This window comes from Sclerotinia sclerotiorum, genomic scaffold (assembly GCF_000146945.2).
Source record: "Sclerotinia sclerotiorum 1980 UF-70 scaffold_4 genomic scaffold, whole genome shotgun sequence".
NCBI lineage: Eukaryota > Fungi > Ascomycota > Leotiomycetes > Helotiales > Sclerotiniaceae > Sclerotinia > Sclerotinia sclerotiorum.
Genome location: NW_001820832.1, coordinates 1140049 through 1166084, shown reverse-complemented (window position 1 = coordinate 1166084; position 26036 = coordinate 1140049). Strand labels below are relative to the sequence as shown.

The window sequence follows — 26036 nt, the reverse complement described above, 5'->3', positions numbered from 1 at the left end:
AAGTATATGAGATGAGCATTCCGATTGCACATATAAGTCAGGTATTACTACCACATCATACGATGTATACGTAGTAGATAAGTTGAATCAATCTCCTATACGAAGAATGACTGGAACACTCTCAACTCTGTCATTTGAATGGAAGTATCAGTTGCTAGTGCAGCTGTGCTATTGGGCCGAGTGATCGCCCTCGCCTAATATCAGATGACTTACTATTTCATGGGTGTCACATTGAGTCACGAGAAACCCGAGTACATGTACTATATAATCTTTCAATATTCTTCCCTGATATCCGTCTGTTTTTGGATACTCACCTTGTACTATATGTCTAGTCAACATACACAAAATCCATAAACCTATCGAATATCCCACAGTAGCACAACTAGTGTTTCCATGTTTAAAGGGCTTTAAAGGGCTCGTGTTCGAGTAATCAAACAGATATTATTCACGAAGCTGTGGTCAATTGTCTTCCGCGGGCGAAGAAACTGCTATATTCAACACGAATGCATTTTCCGACCTGTTCTCTGCGCGTTTCCCAACATCTTCTTCCTCATCCTCATGCAGTGCCATATCATTCTACCTGCTCATTAAAAGCCTCATCTTCTCTTCATATACGCGGCCAAGAGTGATTTTACATGCTCTTAGTTCCTAGAATATCTGAAATTGCTTGTTGGTGAAGGCATCATTGCTGCCTCAATCTTTGAAGTGGGAAGATTCCATGATGCAACATTTCCCAAGAGAGTTTTACTCCTCAAGCGATATGATGGCTATTCGCAATCGATACAGAATTGAAAGATCGAAAATGTGAGATTGCATAAAGGCGCAGAAACACTGATCCAGGGGGAGAGAAGTTGATCTTCCTCAATTGACGTCCTTGCTTGGGTGACAAATTCACAATGCTCTGATTATAATGCCACATTGTTCGTACTTACGTCCAATAAATGCATGAACACTTCAGCCAGTCTCTCTCACAATAGCTGTCTGGTTAAGATTTACCTATACATAAAATTTCTCATCGTTCTGATATTATATATTCGAGTAGAATATCGCCATCCAAATTTTGTAAACGGAAAGACAGTAGCATAATACAAATAGAGGTGCTGCGAATAAAAGAATTACCCCTAACGACTACTTTCGCAATTCTTTGAGAGATCTACCAAATTGCTGGAATGTAGTCTCATGTCGATGATAGAAGTCAAAGTATGACGATGAACTTGATATTCGCCATTTGCACGCTTTCGACAGTAGCGATATCATCTCGCAACGAAGAATTGTATAACTATCAAAACAAACCCAAAAATATCTTACTCCATACCAAAGTTGGTGTACCCACTTGTCTATAAATGTATTCTAAATAGAAAGCAAATAGCTCCGTACCCAATATCGTTAGGGATAATTCACCAGTCTTCATTTTAGAAGAACCTTTTTTTATGTATGTAGCTAGCTCATGGTTAAGAACTCTCACTTTTCTACCCAAATCTCAGATTCTGGATGTGCGGAGAGAAGAACTTCGTGAATGCATAATGGATTTATTTAACTACTTTGGAATTGAACTTTTAGAAGACTGATCCCTGAGGAAGTCCATTCTCGTAGTAGAATTAGGAGAGGGCAAGATTAACTGTGGAAATGTACACAAGACCATATTAAGAGAAATTTAAATTAATATTTTTTAAAAAAAATAAAAAAACATCTAAGATTGCATAATTATAAATTAAATACCTAACTAAAAAACTTCAATTTTACTGCAGTAATAAATTCTTATTTAAATAAAGAATTATTTAGCAAAAAAAAAATTTATAAGAGGAAATACTCCATCTACTGAAATGGAAAAATCAGTTTAGTGTATTAATTGTTACGAGGTTTGCCGTCTAGATCACGTGGAAGTGCTCTAGGCTCTCGAGGTGGTTTATAACTAGGCGTCAAGCAGGGACTTAAAGTAATGACAATAATGCAATTCGTAACTAATAGTAGAGTATACTAAATGATTGATCTTGAGCACGAAGCTCTATACAAAGGAAATCCATCTTGGTTATATAGACCTTCATGCTAATCGTCCCCTTGGTCCCCTCGGTCCCTTCGATAAAGAGACCGAGGGGATCTAAGGGACCATGTGATTACATAATTGGTCACATGATACGAGATCCGAAGCCGTCGTTACATTAATATTGGTATCTAGTAGGTATTAAGTGATCCTATGATCGCTGTTATATTAGAGCTAGAGGAGAAGTAGAAAATTCTATACGAATCTTATTGAGTAGATGAGAATAAATTAAGAGTGGGGAGTTGTGTGGGTAGTAAGTTCGTACGTATACCGTTGACTACTAGGTTGGTAAAGCTGGAGAAAGAAAGGATTTGTCGAGAAAATTTTGAAGAGAGTGTGAAAGTGGTAAATTGTAGTTGGTTCAATGAGATTTGGATTCTATTCTCATAATCTTATATATATTCCGGATATAGCAGGTATATCATATACTGAGATCCAATATAATCTCACAGAGTAAGAAAGGACTAAAGTTGATAACCCTAAAACTGTGCGCTAAATAGTAAGAATCCATAGCGCGCAAATATACCACAACCCCACTCCCAACAACCCCCCAATCCTCACCTCCCCACCTCCTAAATCAATAAGCCACCCCCTCCCACGTAACCCCCCTCAAAAACCTCTCCATAATCCCCGCCACCTCCTCCGCTCTCTCCTGCTGCACCCAATGCCCCGCTCCCTCCAAGACCTTCACACCCCTAAACTTCAAACACACATCCTCCATCTTCTCCAACACGCCCGGTTCCTGAAACATACCCCAATCTTTCTCACCACTAATGAACAACAACGGAACATCTATTTTTCTACCCGCGAAAAGCTCCGTATCTTTCATCCAGTACGGATCAGTTATAACTCTGTACCAATTTAACATTCCTTGGAATCCAGTGCGGGAATATTCATCTACGTAGACGGATAATTCTTCGTTGGTGAGCCATTTATTCATGGATTGTTGGACGAGAGATGAAGATTCATTTTGCATAGATTGAAGAATTACTTCGCGCATGGAAGAGTGCAGAGGCATGATGTAGTAAGGAGGGAGATATTGAAGTTCGGAAGCGGTCCAGGAGGTTAGGGGATGTGGGGTGTTGGTGGTCCAGTGGCCGGATTTGAGGTAGAAGTATCCGCGGAGAAAGGGGAGGAGTTCGGATTTTGGATTGTCCATTTCGGTGGCTGCGGTCGGGGTGGAGTAGTACCATTTGTAGTGTTTACGGGGGGAGGGAAGATGGGCTAGCGCTTCGTGGATGTCTTGGGTTGGGGATGCGGGGGTGGGGTTGGTGGTGGAGGTGTTGGTCGGGAGGATGGGGGTTCCTTTGAAGGGATGTGACATTATTACTACTCTATATTCCTGTTCGTTAGGAAAGTCTGCATAAAAATCACCAATACTCCAAAAAAGAAAAAAGAGAAAAAGAATAAGAAAAAAAAGAAAAAGGGAAAGCTATACGATTTAAACACATCCGGACGAATCAGCGCACACCAACTCGCGACCACAGCCCCAAAATCATGACCCAGTACACATTTCACATCTTTATATCCCAAAGCATTAACCAAAATGACCGCATCACGTACAAGTCGCACAAGCGTTGTAGAATTTAAATCAACAGAGGAGAATGCTCGGGTATCCCATCCGGTGGTTCTTCCGCAGCCGCGTTGATCGGGTGCTACCACGTGATAGCCTGAGGAGGCGAGGAGCGGCATGAGTTTACGCCAGGAGAAGGCGAGTTCGGGGAAGCCGTGGAGGAGGAGGAGGAGTGGATGAGAGGGGTTCCCGGCGCGGAGGATGTGGTAGGTTAGGTTGAGGGTGGGGATGTAGGTTGATGTTATTTCGTCTGGGAGGGGGAGAGGGGGGAGGGGTGGGGACATTGTTGGTGTTGATGTTAATGTTGAATGAGAGTGAGATGATTATTAGAGGATAATGATTTGTTGCACTGGCTTTTGAAATTGTAATAGTATAATATAAAATATATTTCTATCCTCAATTATTCACATCTAAATAATGTAGCAACACTCGAGTACTGAGTATATACCAAGTTATTAATTGCGGAGAAAGAGATCGATCTACGAACGAGATCCTCGGTACTTTGTAGATCCAAGCAAATGCATACAAAATTGCCAAGCTTTGGCCAGTGCTTCTTGGTTTACCGGTTTGGATAATTTCATATGTGAAGGGAATTTTCACATTTTTGTGATGTTTTATTTTATTTGATATTGGAGGGATAGATTTGTGAAAATATGTATCGGGATATAGGGATTCTATACTAGGGAGATGAAGGGAGAGATTCGCTCATTACTAGGTAATTAGTTTATAGGAGAAGTTTAAGCTGTGAAGTAAAAAATACAATGAAGAGTTGATTGATTAGGTGTTTAACTACGTCATAACGCGTTACGTACTGGATATAGTAATTGGGATAGTTCGAGTCTAGTCCTTTTCAACATAGTGTCTAGAACGGATCTTTTAGTGACCGAGATATATTTGTTGATCCTTTGAATATCTGATTATCTAAATATCTATCCGTGATGGTTGTTTCGTAGAGAGGATCAATGATATTTCATTACCTATCTAAACATCATATATCAAGCAACCGGTGTTTCAATTGAAAATTTTGACGGGGTAGGATATTGTTTTTAAAGTTCATATGAGTAACGTTATCGGTAGTAACGTTCTCTGTTGTCCACCAGCCTTTTGTGTAACATTCTTCAAAGCTTCTCTTCTACTCGAGTAGTATCGCATTAATAAAATCTAGAAGAAACCTTGGAAAAGACCCCTCAAGCCGTCTCATATCTAGCTCAATTCACGGACGCACGCATGCATGCATATCATCACAAACTTGCTGGTAAGGACAAGGAAGGGAATTGTATGTAAACTTTGATCTTTGAATCATGTAAATACTCGAGTATCTACTAGGTAATCATCGTGATATTTATTGGGACATTCCAAATAGATCTTGGGTATTCAGCTCAAAGAAGGCGGCTGGTGCAAAGTGGAGGTTTAAAATGTTATGTTGAGTCGATCGATGCATGCGGTTTGAACTCTTATTTCATTGGTAATTGGGAGAACGAACTCATGTCCGGCTTTCGCTCTTCAGCTGCCACGATTAGGAAGTGATTGATTGAATGGATGAATAAATGAGTGGACGGATGGTGAAGAGGTATTAATATGTGCTGGTGCTGGTTGGTGCTGGCGTGTAGATGAACATAGAAATCTTTGAAATTTTACCTCACTCTGCTCTGTCTTTGTAGATGAAAATTTCATTTGCGTCATTTTTATTAAAATGGAATGAATCTATTTCCTCTGGGCTGTCACGAATATACTTATTTTACCTACTATATCTATATACTAAATAAATTTTTATAATACAACTTTATCTAAAGTTCATTCTTATATTCAAAAGTCATCAAATCCTCCCTACTTTTTATTCACGTTGCTGTATCCTTTCACTACAAGGATTCATTTGAATATTTCATTCCGGTCTTCACAATATATCTATGTACTGAGTATATAATATTTGTATTGTACACAACTTTATTTAGACCTCGTCTCTCTGGAGGTCCACTACAACTCAAGAATCCCGTCAAATACTCCCTGATTTTGATCCTCATCCTCACCCTCATTGCCACATTGCTGCATATTCTCAGTATCCACCCATAATCCATTTCAAGCATCAAAAATCTCCATTAACGATCTTGATCTACCACCTACCGCCCGACCATAATCCACTGTTTTCCTGCATACAAGCATCATCAGCCACAAATCAATTCAACCAAACACCGTACGAGAGATACAAAACATCCCAGTGATTCCGAAATTCCTCGCCTACACCACCAGTCATCATCACGCATCGTGCAGTGAATGGTGTTACAGGATCGTCATATTATTGCATCAAGAAAAGGGAAATCCATCAGAAAGTCTTCGTTTCCATTTTCTACTTCATTTCCTCAATGCGATATTATCCTCATTAGCCCATAGTTGGCAGAGGTTTCAAAAGGCCATTACGCCTACGACGATCAATATGTTTGGGAATAGAAAGAGAAGAACGAGTTCGAACCCGGTACGTTATTTGCATTCCATCCAACATACGTTCCACGAATTCATAAGTTGTGAATGTTGCGCGACAGCTTGATCGCATTGGTCCGGAGATCTTTTGAGAAGACATGCAGCCACAATTGTAACAAATGCTAACAAGTTTTTGATTTTACAGCCAATTAATTCCAATGTCAGCGCATCTGCCGCGACCGCCGCGGCTCAGGCATTTCTATCCTCTCGAGCATCGAATACTTCCTTGTCATCCGCTGCAGCTGCCGCCGCATTACGATCTAGACCAACTACACCTACATCAGTGGCAGATATTCAAACGAAGAGAACAATTCGGAGAAACGGCTCAACCTCTTCTGCTGGAAGTTCTGTTGGTGGCTCCGTACGTGGTCCACCAGGATCTGCCCTTGTGAGAAGAGGAAGTTCCGGTTCGATGACTGAACGAACTTTTCGTGATCCATCACCATCTAGATCTTCACCAGTTCCTAGTGCGCATGATGCACCACCAGTACCTGCGATTCCAAAGAATATAAACACAGCTGGTGGTAAATCGTCACGGAGATCTGCGAGTATGGATGCCACTGGATTGAGAATCGCATCACCACCTCCAACCAAACCTGGTGGGCGTGGTTCGAGTCTAGGACCATCGGCGACATCATCGCTAGGGATGGGTCCAAGAAACCCAAGTGTATCAAGTGTATCTGGGATAAATGGGGAGAGTAGAGGGTCCGTCAATTTTTCTTACCCTACGAATACAAGGCCAATGTCTCCTGAAGGACAAAGACGGCTAACATGTCATCAAATCTCAAGTGTAAATCCTAGAATCGTTTCGCCAAATAACCAAAATTTAGTATACGATCCTAATACAAGGCGTTTCTTACCCCTGGCAGATATTCTAGCCATCGAGCAAAGACTTAATGAAATTGCTAATGCACCAGTGAAGAAGAAGAAGAAAACACCGTCAGCGCAAGGTACACATCTTGCGGCTGGAACGGTGGGTGGGAGGATTAAAGGGACGGCAGTAGATGCAATGGAAAAGGCATCGAATACATCAAGTACACCAACTACGCCAACTGTACAGCAACCAATATCACAACCTACTCAACAATCAATATCACATCCTACTCAACAATCAATATCACATCCTACTCAACAATCAATGTCACAACCTACTCAGCAATCAGTATCACAACCTACTCAACAATCGAGACAGCTTATATCAAAAACTACCATTATACCGAAATCCTCACAAGCACAAGTCGAAAGTTCTTGGAAAAATTCTGAGGCCAGACCTGTTTCGGAATCATATACCCAACAAGCATCTCCGGTGACAGCTCCACCAAAGAAGAAAAAGAAGAGGGTCATTATCAATGATTCTGATAGTGACCAAGCATCAATTCTACCATATTCATCCGCTGATGAGAGTGATGCGCCATCTCAAACATATGATTATAAAACTCGAGCAGGTGCGTCATTAGTGAAGAAGCCATCCGTCGTTCGTGAAGATAGAGAAAGGGAGGAAGAAGAGGATGATTCTCCGTTGCGTCATGGACAAGGAGGCCTTTCAGCTAGTTGGAATGAACCTCCACGAACTATTTCTCCATCCCCGTTACCTCGGTCGGCTGCTGGTAGGGGTCATGGTCGAGCACAAGCACCGGCAAATGTTTCCGAAGAACTTCAACATACCAGATCTGCAAGTCAACCTCCAACGACTTCTATACCTACCCCTATAATAAATGGAGATTCTCCTCGTAGCGGCCGCGTGCAATCTGTGAGTCCAGCGAGAACTCCACATTTTATGGCAACTCCCGAAACCTTGATGGTTAGACATCAGCCACCTGCACGATCTGTGTCTCCTCGAAAATCTGCTTTAAAACATTCTTCTGTGTCCTCGATGGAACCAAGAGGGCCATCACCTTCCGATGGAGCTTCCCTTCGACCTAGTGAAGCGTCTAATGATGAGGACCAACCAAGAAAGAAAGGAAACAGAGTAAGCTTTGATGATGGTGGTAACATGGTTTTAGGTCAATCGACAATAATTGCTTCTGATTCGCCTGTTACTGCTAGCCCACAAACTAAGCGTGGTTGGTTTAATATTGGTCGTGGGAAAAAGAAGGACATAACCGCTACGGATGATGACGATGATGATGAAGTAATGAAACCAAGGCCGGCTCTCCCATCATTTGGAAGCGTGAGGGAAAGAAAAAATCCTCGAGAGACAGAGGAAAGACCTTTAGTCAGACCACCAAAGCCAGCGGACACTATTGCACCGGTCAAAGCTCCTGCATCACCACGGTTCGCATCTCAAGTGGGAGACGTGTCAGAATTTCCCATGGGACAATCGAATGATCATGTAGCAGGTGCAATAATCGCTCAAGATGCTACTTCAAAGAATGCAGCGAATATCTCGAAATCTCGTGAGCCTTTACCTCCTGACTCAACATCTGTGGAAGGAACTGGGCAGCTTTCAGATGCTAGCAGCACTTATAGCATGGATACAAACACCATTGGCATTGCTAGAAGTAACAGTGTCAAAGTTGGACCAGAAGATGGAAATGTTAACACATACCGAGACTTGGCAAGTCCAACGAAAGACCAATTTGATGATCACGACATGTATGAAAATATTCCGGAAATTTCTGTTCAAATTCCTAGTCCAAACCCTGAAGTTACGAAATCCGGAGAATGGTTGAATATACCTGGTGGTTTTCCGACTTCAGGCGGCTCAAGTTCAACTTCTGAGGATCGGATTAAAGATGAGGGTTTTCGCGGTGCTGATGAGAATGGTCTGGCTGGCTCGGCTACGATGTCGGAATCAAAGACTGATGACCCTAATACTTCGGAGTTCGATTATAATACACGACAAAGCTCAACAGTTCATCCCGCACCAATTTTTGAAGAGTCGGAAGATGGTTCTGAGAATGAAAGCATTTATAGTGATGCTGCCGAAGAATTTGACGAAACAAATGACGGTGGTTTTATGTCCTTAGATGCTGTGGTAGAAAGTCCTGTAATGAAACCAGCCGTCCTAGCATCTGACGCTTCTATACCGGATAGTCCAACGGCAGGATTGTCGAAAGAAAGAGCGCATATGTCAAGTCAATTACAAAGGAAAAGTAGTGAACCCGATCCAGAAGAAGGATGGGGAAAAGCTCAGCAATACTGGACGAACCTGTCAGTGGACAGAAAAAAGCAATTGGAATTAGAGGCACAAAAAGATGCAGACGCCGAAGGAGAAACTGAACAGGAAAAGCCAGCTCCAAAGTCAAAGAAGGCAAAGAAGAAGTCGGTAACGATAGAATCGCCTATTTCTCCTATTATGCAAACGATGCAAGCATCTTCATTTCCAATCGTTCAAAAGCAAGGCAATAACGAAAGGAGTTATATGGTTCAGCCAGGGTCAAAGGCAGGCCCGAATGGCCACGTTCAAACGACTATGCGATCATCTTTGCGCTCGGAACCTCCTCACGCAGAATCGGATGTTCAAATGAGAAAATCGATGAGAGGATCTGGTTCAACGAAAGGAACGACACAAAATGGAACACTTCAGAAGAAGCAAAGGCCTGTATCCCTTCCTGTTGGTGAAATTCGAGCAGGTTCTCAAGCTAATAACCAACATCAACGGCTTATTCAAGGTGCTGCTGCTACTGCTGGTTCACCTGTTTCTCAAAGGCATATCACAACGGTGGCACCAACTCCTCTTCGACGTAAATCATCAGGTGATAGTGATACTAGTTTCAAACGTGCTAGACCCGCAACAGAAGGAATTAGTATGAGGCGATCCATGCGTCGTGGCAGTGAAACATCAAATAATGGTCGTCAACAATCTCCTTTAAGTTCAAGTCGATTTAGTCTTCGATCAGCATCACCTGGTGGACCTCCCTCAGTTACCATGCGTGGTACGATGCGAAATTCCTTAAGAAATTCCAATGAGTCTACTTCTCGGGCAAAATCTCCTATTCAAATTCCCGGTTTCGGCAGAAGTTTATCAGCTAAACCAGCACAAAAGTCAAAGTCAAGCAGATTCGCTGATTCCAGTGATGAAGATGAACCTCGTCCTGGTTTTAGAAGTCGTTTTGTTGATTCGAGTGATGATGATGAACCAACACCTATAATGGCTAGACCTATATCATCAAGGGGTACACCTCTTCGAAGTATACCTCGACCTGCAGGTTATGAGGATGGGGATTCCTCGGATCTTCCGGATAGTGATGATGAGAGTAGGCCGCCGACAGCCAAGAGTGTTAAAAAGTCTCAACAAAATGGAACTAGACCATCATCTCGGAATAAAGCTCTCGCATCTGGGGATTTACAACGTTCTGGTTCTGGTCGCGAAATGCTTAAAGTTGTTAATGGTCAAGGTACAATTGCGACTTCTCCTGTGGGACCAACTAATGCTAGACGTGGAGGTATATTATCTATTTTTCGCAAAAAGCCAGATTCTAATAATAAGGTGAGGAAATACAATGGAGAAAGCCCTGCGAGAAGAGATACACCACTTGAACGTAGCAGATCGGATCTTGAAGCCATTAAACGGCAAGACTCATTAGGTAATCCATTATCACCTAAATTATTAAAGAAGAATCCAAAACAAAATAGTGATTCGTGGCCTCTTCCTGATGAAAAGGATGATCTAGGGCTCAAAGCACCATTTGAAGAAGGAAGACCTTATTCTGCAGATACAGGAGGGGGGATTGTCGGCGGAGAGAATAAAGAGGTTATTTTGGATGCGACGAGACCTGATGTAGGTAATCGCAGATTCACAGCTACGGGTTTGAGTGATGTGGATATAATGGCTCATGGTGGTGCACAGAGAAAGAAGAAAAAGTTTCATGCTTTGAGGAAAATGTTTAGGTTGGATGATTGAGTGGTAAAGTGGTGGTGGTAATTGTAATTGGTAATTTGAGGATTGGTGATGGTGATGGGTGATAGCTGGTGGATGGTGGGTGGATGGTGATTGATGGATGAATGAGGAATTAATTGTATATGCACTATGTCTTTTTTTTTTTCTCCCTTTCTTCTACTTTATTTGTATTTGTATCTGTATTTATACTTGTATACTTGTATTTGGGTTATGGTTATGGTTATGGTTAAGATTAGGATTAGGGCTAGGGTTTCGTGGCTGGGAGGCTGGGAGAGGAATAGATACCATTGGGATGGACTTCAGGCTTGGGATGAAGGATGGATGGATGGAAAAGGCTTGGAGATTGAAGGTTAAAGATCAAGAGATTAGGAGATTGAAGATGTATACGTCTATTTATTTAGATGTATATATATTATGTTTATTTATGTTTATTTAGAATATATATATAATCTTTTTTAATTCTTATTTGTATGTTTTGTTGATTTGGTTGATTGGTGTTTGATTATTTGGTTGTTCTAGAAGGGGGGAATAGGGGGGAGGGGAAGAAGAGAAGAGGAGGGGAGTGGATGAAATACAGATATAGATCTTAAACAAATATTATATATGATTTTCGTTATCTATAAAATTGATATTATAATAAATTGAATTAATTATCATTATTAAATTACTTAAATAGAGTAATTATTTAATATAATATTAAAATTATATTAATATTTGTTAAAAGGAATGACCTTACACAGGGAATAGTGGGAAGCTGATAAGGCAGAACTGAGGCTATATTGGCCTTTTATATTAATCACTCATAATCATAGTTCTATGGAAGTGCGAAGCTCTCCTACAGAGAGCTTCTCAATCTAGTGTTACGAGATTTGCCGTCTAGATCACGTGGAAGTGCTCTAGGCTCTCGAGGTGGTTTATAACTAGGCGTCAAGCAGGGACTTAAAGTAATGACAATAATGCAATTCGTAACTAATAGTAGAGTATACTAATTGATTGATCTTGAGCACGAAGCTCTATACAAAGGAAATCCATCTTGGTTATATAGACCTTCATGCTTCTATGATCACTACTGATCACTTGTAATCGCGTGCCTTGGTCATGTAATGGTAGTTGTGTAGCCCGTCGTAACAGAAATTTATACATCCCTATCATAGGCGAATAGTGAACAGGAGACTTGGAATTATAGTGAAGATTGGAATATATATTATATCAATGCCGAGGAGGAATTGTAGAAATGTTTTATCTCTTCTTTTAGATACTTTGTATATAATTTATTGTCTATTTTAATCAAACCTAGAATTCCACTCCCTCGAAAGCAACACAAAGCTTTGCTTCTTCGCTAATAACATCTTGTAAGAACCACTTGAGCTGGGAGAAAAAGATTGTCTTGATGGTTGAAGATTTATATACATATATAGCCGAGCAGAGATTGGTATCTTTCCACTGAGTCTATGTTTATGGTAACTGCTAACAGAAGGTATTGTGATTAGGATTTAAACGTTTCGTCCGAAAGTTGCGGTTGCTGAGATGTGGAATTGTCTGACCTTTGTTCAATACTGTATTGATTAATTACATGATCATAGCCCATGAATAATCTTGTGCAAGTATTTTAAGCCATCGCATGCTGGAAGTAGATAACAAAGCAGTCGATTATGAACACTTTATTGGACTCATTCACCTGAGTATATCCTCAAGTCGAAGAAGAAGATAGTTACATTACCTACATGTCAGATGCATACATGATGAATTCCTTCAATATATTGAGCAAAACTGAAGATATTCTCAGTAAACTGGATATAAAACAAAAATTCAAGTCAGCCCATCAGAAACAAACGAGCCGAGAGCTAACTTCAGACACACGACAGTACAGAATTCTGTGCGCCTCTCGACTAGATGAGAATCCTTATTTGATGAAGATATCTTCTGGTTGGGATTTATATTTCTTTCCCTGGCTGGGTAAATCATCAGAAACAATTGCGGGAACACTTAACTGAACCCCTACTTTGCCTGACTTTCAACCTGAATGAAAAGTAGAAAACATCAACGATAGATAATTCCAGCCGTAATGACTGCTAGGGTAAGCGTAGGACCATAACAAGTCGTAAGTAAAAAAAGACATTGATGTTCCAATATGTCATTTGACAATAGAACTCAGGTTATTCAACGGCCAATGTCTAAGTCCAATGTAAAAGACCTCGAGAGCTGTTGGATTATCAGCATTGGGATATCAGAATTGTATAATGACTCCCTTGCGCGACAAGACAAGCGAAATTCTCAGTATCAACTTAGCAATTTTCTGATATCCATGCCTAAAGATTCGGTTTTGTTTCCACAGCGATGAAAAGCCATGTGCTGTTGCCGCCGTTCCTGGAGAGGTAATAGCGAGTGGAACTTCTATGCGCAACACTCCAACTCCAGTCGAAGTTTCTAAAGCACTCAAACTATGTCAATCGTGCAAGACATAAAGACATGTTCTCCTCTTTTCCCTCAGGGTCTGCTGGCCGCATGTACTATTCATGTAAGCTTTCTTCCTATGACTAGAAAAGAGATTTTGATCAAGTTGACAAGAATCTACCGACGCAGTTTCAATACCATGCTGGCTGCAATGATAGCTGGCAAATTAATCAAAAGGTCAACACGCAGAAATTTGTAAGTCCAATGTGACTGATAGCAAAGTAAACAATGATACATCTAGTGATGTCAACCAACATGCCTCGGCTTAAGTCTCAAGCTTCAGGTCTCTGAGTTGTTTCCACAGCAAAGACAGTGACTGCATCACTGATGGAGTCTCTTGATTCTTGAAGAATGGATCTACTCCACCTCACCACACCGAGCAAGGTACGACGACGTGTTTTATGGATCCTCGGGTATCGCCCGACATCGTGCAGACCTTGCGGCTCGCTTCTCAAGCTGGCACGTCAACAAACGGTGGTATGGTTGTGGCCGTGCCAGTTTTGTGCCACGAAGGCTGACGGATGTTAACACGGTGAGTAAAATACGATGGCTGTGGATAGTAAAAACGAGTACGTGCAGATGAAGCTATGGTATGAGAATAGTCCCAGCTTGTATTGCACGTTCTGGCTTCTTAGTGAGCCAGTGTTTGAAAAGGGCGGGGTTGGGGTGGCTATGCCTGATAGTTACAGTAACAGTTACAGTGAGTACCTAGGTAGTTAAAATGAAACGAAAAAGAAATTTCGAGGTAGAAAAAGAGCAATTGATCCGTGATGTTAATGTACATTGTAGACCTTGTATCGCGTCGGCAGCACCGACCTGCAATTACCGTAGTAGCATTTACTTTATGGAGACTTTCCTGCCACCTCTTGAAGTTTCGGTGTTTCGGTACGTGTCAATTGGCAATTGTCAATGTCAATGATACAACACTGACGACGAATTCAAAAAAGAGAGATGGCTGGAGAGTTACGCTCGGTCAATTTGTCAATAGAGAAAAAAGAAAAGTAACATGATTTGTTCCACAGTGTCAGTGCCACATGAAAAACTTCGGTTGGATCAGAAAATTTCAAAAGGTCGGATCGGATGTTTCTGCCAAGAATTTGCGGAGTAGGGTAGCTTTGACGCTAATGGATAAGCTAGTCTCGGACGGGAGACGGAAGCGGGAGTTGTGTTAGAAAGGACAGAAATTTAAAATGAGCTCGAACAAGGTACCTGAACTCTAACAGGGTCTACCATGGTAAGCTAATGAGATAGCTCGATAACTTTGATAGCAGCGGAAAAAGACCCCTTACTAATTTGAAGCTTGGACGGAGTGAACGTGGAAGACTGAGGGGAGGAACAAAAAAAAGAGGAGAACCGAGGTGTAAATCAAATTGCGTCTTTTTCCTTATCAACCAACTCTATCATCACTGACCAGTCTCAGTATCTACAATCAATTCTCACAATGTGAGATGTTATCAAAATTATCTAATAAAGCTTACAAGTGTGACAGCTTCATGTGCAACTTCATATGAATAATTGAACTTTATCCAATCCAATTGATTGATTGATTTATGATTATGAAGCTCTAGATTCATGTTCCTTCTGCATCATACCGAAATCTGATTCGAGCTGTGGGTGTTCTTTCACACATGTGAGAACTTTAGAAGCTCGGGTAGACCGTAGAGGAGCTACAACAGCAGGCAAGCCCACGTTGAGCTTATACTCCATTTCATCCTATCATCCAATGAATGCATTCCACGACACGAGTCATGTCAAGGATGTCACCATTTGTGAGGAGCTGAAGCTCAAGGGAAATTGGATATGGTTTCTCAACAGACCACTTAAATTCTTAACCATGATTTCAAAGAGTTATTGAAACTGTGACTTATCCACATTAGACGTGGTCCGAGGAACACGGCCAAATGGTGAGGCTACCTAGATTCCTTTTTCGGTGGCTGTGGTTGTTTTGATTTGCAGAAAAGGTGTCCAAGAGTCCAAGAGATCCAACCGGAGGATTCCTTCTATCGGAAACTTACAGAGTACGGAATCTCCTACATCGTAGATGGCTGGGGGCCGAGAACATGAACACGAAGATCCACTGATGCTCCACACCATATTCAGTAGGGAAGTGGAGTCTAGAAGAGTGGAGAGATGTCGATATGGAAGGACAAGAAAAAGTCAAGACGAGACCGATTACAGCAGAACCAAAGAAATGCATGAGAAGTTCTTATGAACGCCACAAACATACATGAATGGATTGCGTCGTTGGTGATGGTATGCTTTACAGATGATATGTTTTACACATGATATGTATGATATGTATTGGTGAATGGCGAACAGTGAACAGTGAACAGTGAACACATGAAGAAACTCCGTAACACTATTGTCGGTATGGTTCAAAGTGTACCTTGTCGAGTTTTGTTCACGAATGGATCCAACTCGGTGTTCAGTTGGTATTGATGTTTAGACTATCTGGGGTAGCTGAGGTACCTGGTACGGACCTTACGACACATACCATAAAGAGAAGGTAGCAAAAAATTCCAAAGAAAAGAAATTGGAGCGTACCAAACTTCAATCAGCTTCCTGATTCATAATTCATTATTTATCATTCATTCAAAACAAAACAAAATTCAATAGATAAAATGAAATTGCCGGTACATCAAAAAAGTGACCAGCGTGACAAATATCATTTTTCTTTATTTCCGTCTCATCACACGAAAAGTCACTTTTATCACTCTTCAGTCCTTCATTCATTCATCCATCCATCCCTCACCCACCCACCTATCTATTCATCTGTTCATTCATCATAAAACAACCCTCTTCCCTACATTTTTCAATTTCTGCATTGTAACTTGGCTTCACTTCGATGTAACTATCTGAATCAGCAGGTAATTACTCAATATAGTTAGTAATAAACAACACCAGCCAAAAAAAAAAAGAAAAAAAAGTGAATGTAAACAAACAAATAAATAAATCCCAAAAAATCAAAAAATACCGTATAATTTAAAAATTGAATTACCCTGCGGGAATCAATACACAGATTGAATATCCAACCACCTTGATTTTCTAAAAAATCTTCTCCCACCTTCACTCAATCTCAATTTCGAGACTTTCTTCCATCTTTTCCCACCTCCACCCCACATCTACACAAATACAACCTCAAAATCGCAATCCCCAATCCCCAATCAACTTTGTACACACACCTTTCATACCTACCTACACTACTTTTTTGCACATCGCAATAACAATATACTCTGGCACTTTTTGTTCATTTTAACGACCTCAAAATAATTTTTTGAAAATTGAAAGTCGAGTAAAGAAACGTTTAACCAAAAAACGTTTTCTTCCCTCTTCCTTCTACCTCAAGAAGTAGAGATCCTTCTTGTGATATCCTTTCGGTACGCTGAAAGGTATTCGAGAAGTGTTCTCGCATTGAAAGGTCGTCAACCTGGACTTTGACGCTAGAATCCCGATCCCCTTCAGCATCTTCCCGTCGTCGTATAGAAGCGACGCCGCCGCTGCCCAACCTATTCATATCACCGAGACTCACGTCGAAGGTGAAATCACTTTACCCCATCATCACGAGCGCGTCGGACGGGAAGGTCAAGAAGAGGACGCTCAATCTGTTTACTCACAACAACATCATCAACATCATCAACTTGAACAACAACACACTCTTCCCCATCCACCCCCTCCTGAGCACCATCACCATCACCACCACCAACACGAACACCAACACCAACAAGAGGAGTACGTAGAAGAAGAAGTTCACATCATCCGTGAAGAAGACCGACGTTCTGAATACCGTCCGAGCCGACACGAACGAGAACAAGAACTAGTAGAAGAAGAAGAAGTTTATATTCGTGAAGAACGCAGCAGGTTAGTAGTAAAAATGCATTTCTTTACCAGTTCAATCAATTCACCATCTTCCCCCAAAATCCGCTATCAATAAAATCAAAAGGAGAAGAGAAAAGAAGAAAAAAAAACAATACACATACACTTTCCAAATCGACTTACCAAAAAAAAACACCCACAAAATGTCTACACCTACATTTGCACCCCCTTCACCTCTTTTTCACAATTTTTGTACCATTTCCTATTTCTCTCAGTTATACAACATTTTAGGATCTGGCCATATCAGAAGGTCCCAGTCCCCAATTAACAATTAATTGGGTCCTTCTGAGACAAATTTGCCAGCTTTCTTGTTTTTTATTACGACGCACAGTCCAACGATCTTCGGTTTAGTCCCAGCCCCCCCTTTACCCCAAAATACATGGGCTATTTTTTCTTTTAGTGTTGACACAGTAACGCTCACCGTTTAATTTTCTTCATTAACTGACCTTTGGTTTTCTTTACCTTCTTTTAGACCAGAACACAAACACAAACACCACTCTGCTTCCTTCGATCTTAACACCCCACACCATCACCGACACTTCGAAGCTTCTTTCGATAGAGAAAGTGATCATCACCATAAACACACCGAAGTTAACATCGAACTTCCCCGTCGTGAACACCATCATCACCATCAACGTCGTCCGTCTTCTGAGGCAGACTTCCAATTAGAACGTACACGTCAACCTCGCTACCCAGCTTCCGAAGTTGAATCTCAATACTCTGTTCCTTTAAAGAGTCCTACCGAGACCAACATCGATTTCGTCGAACGTCAATACCGTTCTCGAACTTCACCAAGCTTCAAGGAAGACTCTGCCATCGTCGACCCTCCCAAATCTCGTGCTTCTGAACCCAGATACATCGAGGAGACCCGCATCACCGAGACTACTATCGTCCCAGCTCCTAGATCTACTCACTCTCACAAACCCAAGTCAACCTTCCACGAAGAACAATTCGAGGAAGCTCACGTCCAACAACCTCGCACACCAGCTCGCTCTACTTTCACCGAAGAAGTTCGTGAAAGTCAACTCGTCAAGTACATTCCACCTGCACCTAAATCCACCACAAGTTTCAAACCAGTCAATATCGAAATGGGTTACTACGATGAAGAAGGTAAGAATCTTTGTTTGTTTTTCTCTCTAACCCCCTCATGTACCCTAAGAAAAAAAATTCAGGGAATTACCACTCCTTGCGTGGGGAATATTTCCATGGACACGGGAACGGGAAGGATATTTGCCAGGACCCAATTGACTCTCTCGATTTAGCCGGAGCCCCAGCCGTTGCTGCTCCAAAGCAACCTGCCAACACCGTTACCATCCCTTGCCACCACATCCGTATGGGTGACCTCTTGATGCTCCAAGGACGTCCTTGCCAGGTTATCCGTATCACCACCTCCGCTGCCACTGGCCAACACCGTTACTTGGGTGTCGACCTCTTCACCAGACAATTGAATGAAGAGTCATCTTTCATCGCCAACCCAAGCCCAAGCGTCGTTGTCCAAACCATGTTGGGACCAGTCTTCAAGCAATACCGTGTTCTCGATCTCCAAGACCACAGTGGTAAGTTTTCTTCATCACCTATATGACTATCTTGTTCTAACATTCCACCAGTTGTCGCCATGACCGAGACCGGAGATGTCAAGCAAGCCATTCCCGTTTTGGACCAATCCAACCTCTGGACCCGTCTCAAGGAGGCCTTCGAAGGTGGACGTGGTAGCATCCGCATCATGGTCGTTGCCGATGGAGGTCGTGAGATCGCCGTTGACATGAAGACCGTCCACGGATCCCGTCTATAGATTTCCTGTACCAGTCATACCATGGCGTCCTACCGGCAAATATCCAGTGGCCTTCCAGGGTGGATTCTCTTTTTTCTTTTTTCATCATGATTTCTTTGTGCATTTTCGGAGGGGAAAATTTGAAACGTATGATGGCGGTAGATATGGATTCAGATTGATTAATGAGGGATGAAATTTGGACGATCGGGTTTTATCTGGTCTTTCGGATTATTTAGTTTAACGACGTATTCAAGTAGTCCTTTGATGCTATTCTTGTTAGAACTACTTTGGTGGTTTTAACATGATGGTTGAGAGGGTCCTTGATGCTGAGGTCTTTTTCTACTTTGTAATTGTGTAAATAGGAGAAGACCCAGAATGAAAACAAGCTGCTTGTCTTTTACTTGATTTTTTTTATTTTTGATTGATTGAATTATATTGTGTGACTGGTGAATGACTGGTGACACCTTTTGAAGAATGTGAATTTAGCAATGTACAAGCCATAATCAAGAATGCACATAACATAATCCAACTCTCTCCCATTCCTTCCTTCCCTCCCTCGCGATCGATCGATCTTGATAATCATAAAATCATACATACTTAAATCCGTCAATCAATATCAATTAAACATATCATAAAGAGTGGGGGTTATCAGCTCTCTACCTAGTACCTAGTATATCTAAGACTGATTGATTGATTCATCCGTACCTTGATGGTTCGCACCAAAATACTCAAGGTGCTACTAGGTAGGTAAGATCTTACTTACCTTCTTTATCTAGATAGTTATGCAATTGTGCACATGATACATGATATCTTGATATCTTGATACCTTGATAGAAATTTAAGTTCCAAGTTCTAAGTTCAAGCTTTAACTCTGTTTCTTTTCCTGCTGTGCTATTTGTTGGGGTTGATTTGATTGATTGAGGGATAGATAAGGTAACGTGAGTAGAGTGCTGTTACTTAGATTGATTGATTCTTTTATTTTTAAGGAAGGTTATTGATTGATGTGCTCTTGTTGTTCCTTCTTATTTATTTATTTGATTTGATTGATTGGTTTGATTGATTTAAACCTTTGAAGATTCGGTTTATGTTTATGTTTGTGTTTATGTGTTTTATTAAACTTCTTTGATTTGGACCAACGTTCTACGCAATCACGACATAGCACCTCACCTCACCTCACTTTACCTCATCTGGTGATCTCACCTTCCTAGTTATAACTCACTCCTCACACTTCACACTTCACACCCACCCACCTCCTCATCTTAACCATAAACCTCCTCACACCACAAACCTCACCACCCCCCAACCAAAAAAAGAACAGAATCCCCCAAAAATGGGCTCAACAAACTCAACCCCCCAATCTCCTCCTTATAATTCCATCTCCCCATCTCCAACGGAAACCCAACGAATCCTTCTTGAAAAGATTCGAAATTTGGAGATGAAGGATGATTATGATTATGTTTGTGTGGATGAGAAGGGTTGTATCTCTCAAACCTCGCAAGCCCAGTCTATGACCTCGCAAGCTCAGGGGACCTCGCAGGCTCGGTCTTCCCGTGCACAGTGGATTCCTTTAAGTGCGGCGCGGGTGGAGAAATGGGAAGAGGAACTTTTGAGTGATCCGAAGAATAGGTGTGTTTTGATTCTATTTTTGTTTTGTTTTTTTGAGGTGTGAAAGGTGTAAGCTTGGGCTGGGGAGGGGAATGAGGGAAGGGAGTGGGGAAAGGATGAGAAGAGAAGAGAAGAGAAGAGAATGAGGGAAGAGGAAGGGAAAGGAATATTGCTGTTCTACATACTTCAAATTCAATATACTAACAACTCAACCAGACTCGCTCTCAGTGCTCTCAGCTCTGCAGATCCACGAACTGTCTTAACATCCCGCTCAACAATCAATCAAGATCAACAAATTTTCTCAGTTAAAATTCCATTTGAAGGAGCACCAATTACAAATCAAAGACAATCTGGAAGATGTTGGTTATTTGCTTCTACCAATGTTTTCCGAGTTGCAATCATGAAACGACATAATCTTAAAGAATTTGAATTATCACAAGCATATTTATTCTTTTGGGATAAATTAGAAAAGGCAAATTGGTTTTTAGAACAGATTCTTGATACAGTTGGAGAGGATTTAGATGGAAGATTGGTGCAGAACTTAATGGGAAGTCCAGTTAGTGATGGAGGACAGTGGGATATGTATGTTTCTTCATTATATGATATAACCTTCACCAAGATTCTAATAATTTGCATAGGGTTTACAATCTTGTCCATAAATATGGACTCGTACCACAAGTTCTCTATCCAGATAGCTTCAATGCTCAATCATCCTCTGTGATTGATAGTATCATCACAACCAAACTTCGAGAAGATGCTCTTAAATTAAGAGCTGCTGCTGCCTCAAAGTCTCCAAATATCTTGAACAATATGAAGGAGAATATGGTTCGCCAAATTCATCTCATTCTTACTCTCGCTCTTGGTCCACCTCCTCCATCTGATACTGCTTTTACATGGCAATATCTAGATAAAGATGGTAAAGCTCAAGAATTAAAAACTACTCCTATCGAATTCGCCAAGGAATTAAATTCTCCAAAATCAATTCGAATCACAAATTCTACCGTCCATGATATGTTTTCTCTAGTCAACGATCCAAGAAATGAATACAATACCCTCCTCACGGTTGATCGTCTCGGTAACATCGTAGGTGGTCGTCCCATCACCTATGTCAATGTTGACATGACCACCATGAAAACCGCCTGCATCTCCATGTTAAAAGTCGGACTTCCAATCTTCTTCGGATCCGACGTAGGAAAATACAGCAATTCCCAAAAAGGAATCATGGACGTCAACCTCATCGATTACGAATTAGGATTTAATGTTAAACTTGGCATGACGAAAGCACAACGTCTCATGACGGGAGAAAGCGCAATGACTCATGCGATGGTTCTTACGGCGGTGCATCTGGATGACCAGGGAAAGAGTGTAAGGTGGAGAGTGCAGAATAGTTGGGGTGAGGGTGCGGGTGATCATGGTTGGTTTGTTATGAGTGATGAGTGGATGGATCAGTTTGTTTATCAGGCGGTGGTGGAACCGAGGTTTGTGGCGAAGGAGGTTAGGGATGTTTTGGGCTTGGAACCGAAGGTTTTGAGTCTTTGGGATCCGATGGGTGCTTTGGCTTAGGGTGGAGGTTTGAGGAGGGTTTTAGGGAGGATAGGAAGGGTTATGACATATGATGATGAATGGTATGCACGTTTTGATGTTAAGATTGACCAGTGGTTGGGGTTCAGTTGAGGGGTCGAAGAGAATGAATGGCTCCTTTGTTTTATTCTATAAATGACTAATTATAGAGTTATTTATATACTTTATTATACTAGCCTTTTCTTTTCTTTTTCTCATTCTCATTAAGATTGATAATCGCCGTACAAGTTTTATTATTTATAAATCTATTTATCTATTTGTTTAATTTTTAAACATCTAGACCTCAATCACTCTATCTATATAAATCTTCATGCCCCTTCATCTAAATCTAGTATTTTACTTTCAACTTTTATATATTTTAACTTTTAAAGGGTTTGTAGATTAGACATAGGGATTGAAATTATTATTGGATCTTGTGTGAAAGTAATGAGGGAAGGATTTGAGATGTTCTTAGAAAGTTAAATAATGTTGAATTACAATTTAAAGAGTGTTAAAATATTACAAGCAATAATAAAATGATATATTGTCATAGGGATCAGGATCACAGCATACATACCATCAACTATCCCAACTACCTAATCAAACCCCTCTCCCGTTTCCTCTACTCGAATCCCACCAAAGCAGATCTTAATCCAGATGTAGTCTTTAGATAAACATTCCTCGGTGCACCCTCACATCGATGATATAACCAAACGGGTTGTGGAAGGGTGATGTTTGCTCCATATTCAAGTAGTAAATCAACTATCTCATAACGATTCAACTGCATAGCTATTTGTATGACTCTTCCACATGGAATATGTATTAGATCCGAATGTAAGGGCCATCCATATTCACGACCTATGTCATGATAATCTATATTTGGATTTGCGCCATTTAGGAGCAATATTCTCGTGATTTGTATAATGTCTGCAATGATGGCGCGTACAAGGGGTGCTGTGAGTATTCTTGCTTCCGCAGATTCCCTGGTATTCCAGTCGATAGCGTCTTTAAAAGGCTGTTGGTCTCCATCAATGAAATCAGGGCAAACACCATGTTCTAGCAAGATGTTGACAATTGCAATATTCTTTAGATCCACAGCGAGACGTAATGCTCTAGTAGAAAGTACTCAGTTTGTTTTGGGTACTAATATTTTGACCAATCTTTGGTTTGCTTTCTCCACGGCTTTTATTAATGCTGGATTTCTGGTGAAGGTAGCGGACGTAAAATTTACATCAGCCCCCTTACTCAGGAATAATTCCACTAAATCAAGATCTTCATGCTCGGTAGCCCATTCTAGTGGTGTTTGAGTTTTAGCGTCGCTGGAAAATATAGTGATTAAGTCTATGCTGTATTCTAGAAGTTGCGGAATTGCGGATTTATAATCGTTTATTAAAGCTACCTCGAGTGCATCTTGCATCTGAGTTTGATTAGGCGAGTTTCGTATGGGGAGAGAATTAATCCGAATCTCATTTTCTGGAGGTTGTGAGGTTGAGATGGTGGGATCGACTTCGAGCTCTGGGACTCGAATGATTCCTGATTGAATAGCACCCGTGTAGTGGTCACGGAAGTAAAAGTTTTGGGATACACCTTCCCATATTAACTCCCATCCTTCACTTTGGTCCGAGCTTATTTGAGCGTGAGACGATGAATCTGCTCTATCTAGCTGTTTGGATAATCTACTTGCTTCATCATTGGTTGTATTGGGCTTTTTCTTTGAGCTGGAATTTTTCATGGTGATTGCCCTCCAAATAGCCTTATCGGAGCGTCGCGATCTTCTCTAAAGAATTCTTTAATATAACTGGGCCGAAAAACGGGCTCATATTCTCGTCGAAGTACTTTCTGCCAATCTATTCCATGAAAAAAAGGATGGCTTTTTATTTCGGAAACACCCTTGGTCCCCAATCTTTGCTCAGGGTTGCGATTAAGAAGCTTGTTCAGTACGTCTTGGGCTACTGAAGGAATGAGGTTTGGTCCTGGGAATTCGAGGGGCTCGAAAAGTATTTTGCGATGCTTTTCAATAGTGTCTTCATCGTAAAAAGGGGGTAATCCTGTCAGGGATTCGTAGAGAAAGATTCCTAATGTCCACCAATCCACAGCCTCCGTGATTTTTTCACCACGCAGTTCTTCAGGTGCTGGATATTCCAAAATTCGTGATTCTGGAGCGGTCGTAGATTTTGACAACAGGAGACTAAAATCGCACATACAATATGTCCCAGAGTGTCCAAGAGAATATTTCTAGGCTTTATGCTAGTATAAATGATGTCGAGGTCGTGTAAATGATCGAATACGCAAAGAAGCTCGGAGCAGTAAAATTTTGACCTGTTGACATTGAAACGCCGCTCCTTTTGAAGGTGGTAGAATAAGTGCCCACCACTGGCAAATGGTGAACAGAGAAACAAATCTCTCGAATTCTGGAAAACACGTATGAGTGGTATGATAAAAGGGTTCGTCTTAGTAGGAACAACCGCGCAATTCACATCGGCTACAGAATTATGCCCGTCTGTAAGCTCTCTAACAGCGAAACATCTACTCGTCCCTTTCATTCTTACCCTTAACACGGCGAAGCCCATTCTGCCTCCAATAATCTCCATATAGTCGAAAGTTTCCGAGGAATGGATATATCCCACACTTGGATGTCTCCGCTCCTTGAAATCAATTCCGATGAGGATTTTACCAGCCCCATTCTGAACATCCAGCCATTTTGGAACGGTAGCGTAACTTTCTTGGTCCAAAATCGCAGTAACGTTTATTCCACCGTATTTGTAGCTCTCATCATCCCAAGCATGCAATTTTACGACACCTAGGAAAAGTCCTGTTGTCCCATGAAAGCTTGCGGATTCCTGAGATAAAGAGAAACCTTACAGCTCAGCAACCCTAGACACTTCAAATCTGTATGAAGTATCCTTTCCTGCCCATAATGGACTCTTCGCGGTTCTTGAAATTGCGTCGACAATCACTTGCAAATGTTCAAATTCTAGCAGGGCATATGGTAAAGAGTGATGATGTAAGGTTGAACCCCGAAACACCCATTTCTGGGCTTCCTCTTCCTCATGAAAAGGTTCGTGCTCCAGTCTACGGAAGATATCGCTATATTGGTCTACCATGGAGATACCGGAGCCTTCATACAAAGTAACTTTCAAAACGCCATATCGACGACTGTTCTCAATTTGAGCCGGAAGATCTCCAGAAACAATTAGAACAATGTCAAAGTTGAGTAGATGGATTTCATTTACATACGAGCTCTGTTGCCAAGTGTATGGGTATCTTGATTGGGTGTCGACATCTCCCTGAATCCGTGCTTGATCATCAATCTGTAAATATTGGATTCATAAAAGGGTCGGACCGTGAGTATCTTTAGCCAATTTGTATGCAATTAAGCCACAATCACTTGAGGTTAGTGAGGGTGGCAGGAAGCCGACCTGGGAGGTTGATACAAAGGCAAAGACATGATGACAGATAGTCACACGTGGAGATGTTTGAAGCCTCCCTCATCTGCTTTGGGAATTCTAGGATAGTGTTTCGACAATGCACCATACCCTTATCAAGACATTACGTATCCACCTGCTCAGAACTCTTCGTCAGTGATCAGGAAGAAATGCTTAGAGGTTCCCTTAAGGGGAAAAGATATCTTTCCACTTTTTCAAGTATAGAGTGTGGATTTCGTTGCTTTTCTGGAGAGAAGGTTGCTCAGCTCTATGTCTCGAACTCTTGAGCTCTTCTATGATGATGAGTGGGGCAGATTTCATGTTTCCGCCTCGTAATCACGTGAGTGCAAATGATCACACGCGCAAACGCGTTGGCTCATTTTTATCTCGAGCGACAAAATGAGGATACAGTCAAT

The 26036-nt window shown here is 41.4% G+C and overlaps 8 protein-coding genes across 8 annotated transcripts; 4 read left to right on the top strand and 4 right to left on the bottom strand.

Moving 5' to 3' along the window:
* Window positions 1-2618: 2618 nt before the first annotated feature.
* SS1G_03531 (hypothetical protein) lies at window positions 2619-3898 on the bottom strand (the record flags this gene model as incomplete). The annotated part of the gene is made up of 2 exons (XM_001595392.1): window positions 2619-3383; window positions 3605-3898. The coding sequence occupies 2 exons, from the start codon at window positions 3896-3898 to the stop codon at window positions 2619-2621; spliced, it is 1059 nt and encodes a 352-aa protein (XP_001595442.1).
* A 1219-nt stretch (window positions 3899-5117) lies between these two features.
* Window positions 5118-5297, bottom strand: SS1G_03530 (predicted protein; the record flags this gene model as incomplete). Its single annotated transcript, XM_001595391.1, has 1 exon — window positions 5118-5297. The coding sequence occupies one exon, from the start codon at window positions 5295-5297 to the stop codon at window positions 5118-5120; it is 180 nt and encodes a 59-aa protein (XP_001595441.1).
* Window positions 5298-6045: 748 nt separating this feature from the next.
* SS1G_03529 (hypothetical protein) lies at window positions 6046-10935 on the top strand (the record flags this gene model as incomplete). Its single annotated transcript, XM_001595390.1, has 2 exons — window positions 6046-6084; window positions 6235-10935. 2 exons carry the CDS (start codon window positions 6046-6048, stop codon window positions 10933-10935), a joined length of 4740 nt encoding a protein of 1579 aa, XP_001595440.1.
* Window positions 10936-13063: 2128 nt separating this feature from the next.
* On the top strand, window positions 13064-13904 carry SS1G_03528 (predicted protein; the record flags this gene model as incomplete). Its single annotated transcript, XM_001595389.1, has 4 exons — window positions 13064-13252; window positions 13315-13450; window positions 13481-13581; window positions 13737-13904. 4 exons carry the CDS (start codon window positions 13064-13066, stop codon window positions 13902-13904), a joined length of 594 nt encoding a protein of 197 aa, XP_001595439.1.
* Window positions 13905-18347: 4443 nt separating this feature from the next.
* Window positions 18348-19051, top strand: SS1G_03527 (hypothetical protein; the record flags this gene model as incomplete). Its single annotated transcript, XM_001595388.1, has 3 exons — window positions 18348-18369; window positions 18522-18815; window positions 18867-19051. The coding sequence occupies 3 exons, from the start codon at window positions 18348-18350 to the stop codon at window positions 19049-19051; spliced, it is 501 nt and encodes a 166-aa protein (XP_001595438.1).
* A 1309-nt stretch (window positions 19052-20360) lies between these two features.
* On the top strand, window positions 20361-22198 carry SS1G_03526 (hypothetical protein; the record flags this gene model as incomplete). The annotated part of the gene is made up of 3 exons (XM_001595387.1): window positions 20361-20656; window positions 20852-21217; window positions 21274-22198. The coding sequence occupies 3 exons, from the start codon at window positions 20361-20363 to the stop codon at window positions 22196-22198; spliced, it is 1587 nt and encodes a 528-aa protein (XP_001595437.1).
* Window positions 22199-23321: 1123 nt separating this feature from the next.
* SS1G_03525 (hypothetical protein) lies at window positions 23322-23927 on the bottom strand (the record flags this gene model as incomplete). The annotated part of the gene is made up of 1 exon (XM_001595386.1): window positions 23322-23927. The coding sequence occupies one exon, from the start codon at window positions 23925-23927 to the stop codon at window positions 23322-23324; it is 606 nt and encodes a 201-aa protein (XP_001595436.1).
* A 741-nt stretch (window positions 23928-24668) lies between these two features.
* On the bottom strand, window positions 24669-26000 carry SS1G_03524 (hypothetical protein; the record flags this gene model as incomplete). Its single annotated transcript, XM_001595385.1, has 4 exons — window positions 24669-24677; window positions 24745-25035; window positions 25297-25482; window positions 25989-26000. 4 exons carry the CDS (start codon window positions 25998-26000, stop codon window positions 24669-24671), a joined length of 498 nt encoding a protein of 165 aa, XP_001595435.1.
* Window positions 26001-26036: the final 36 nt, after the last annotated feature.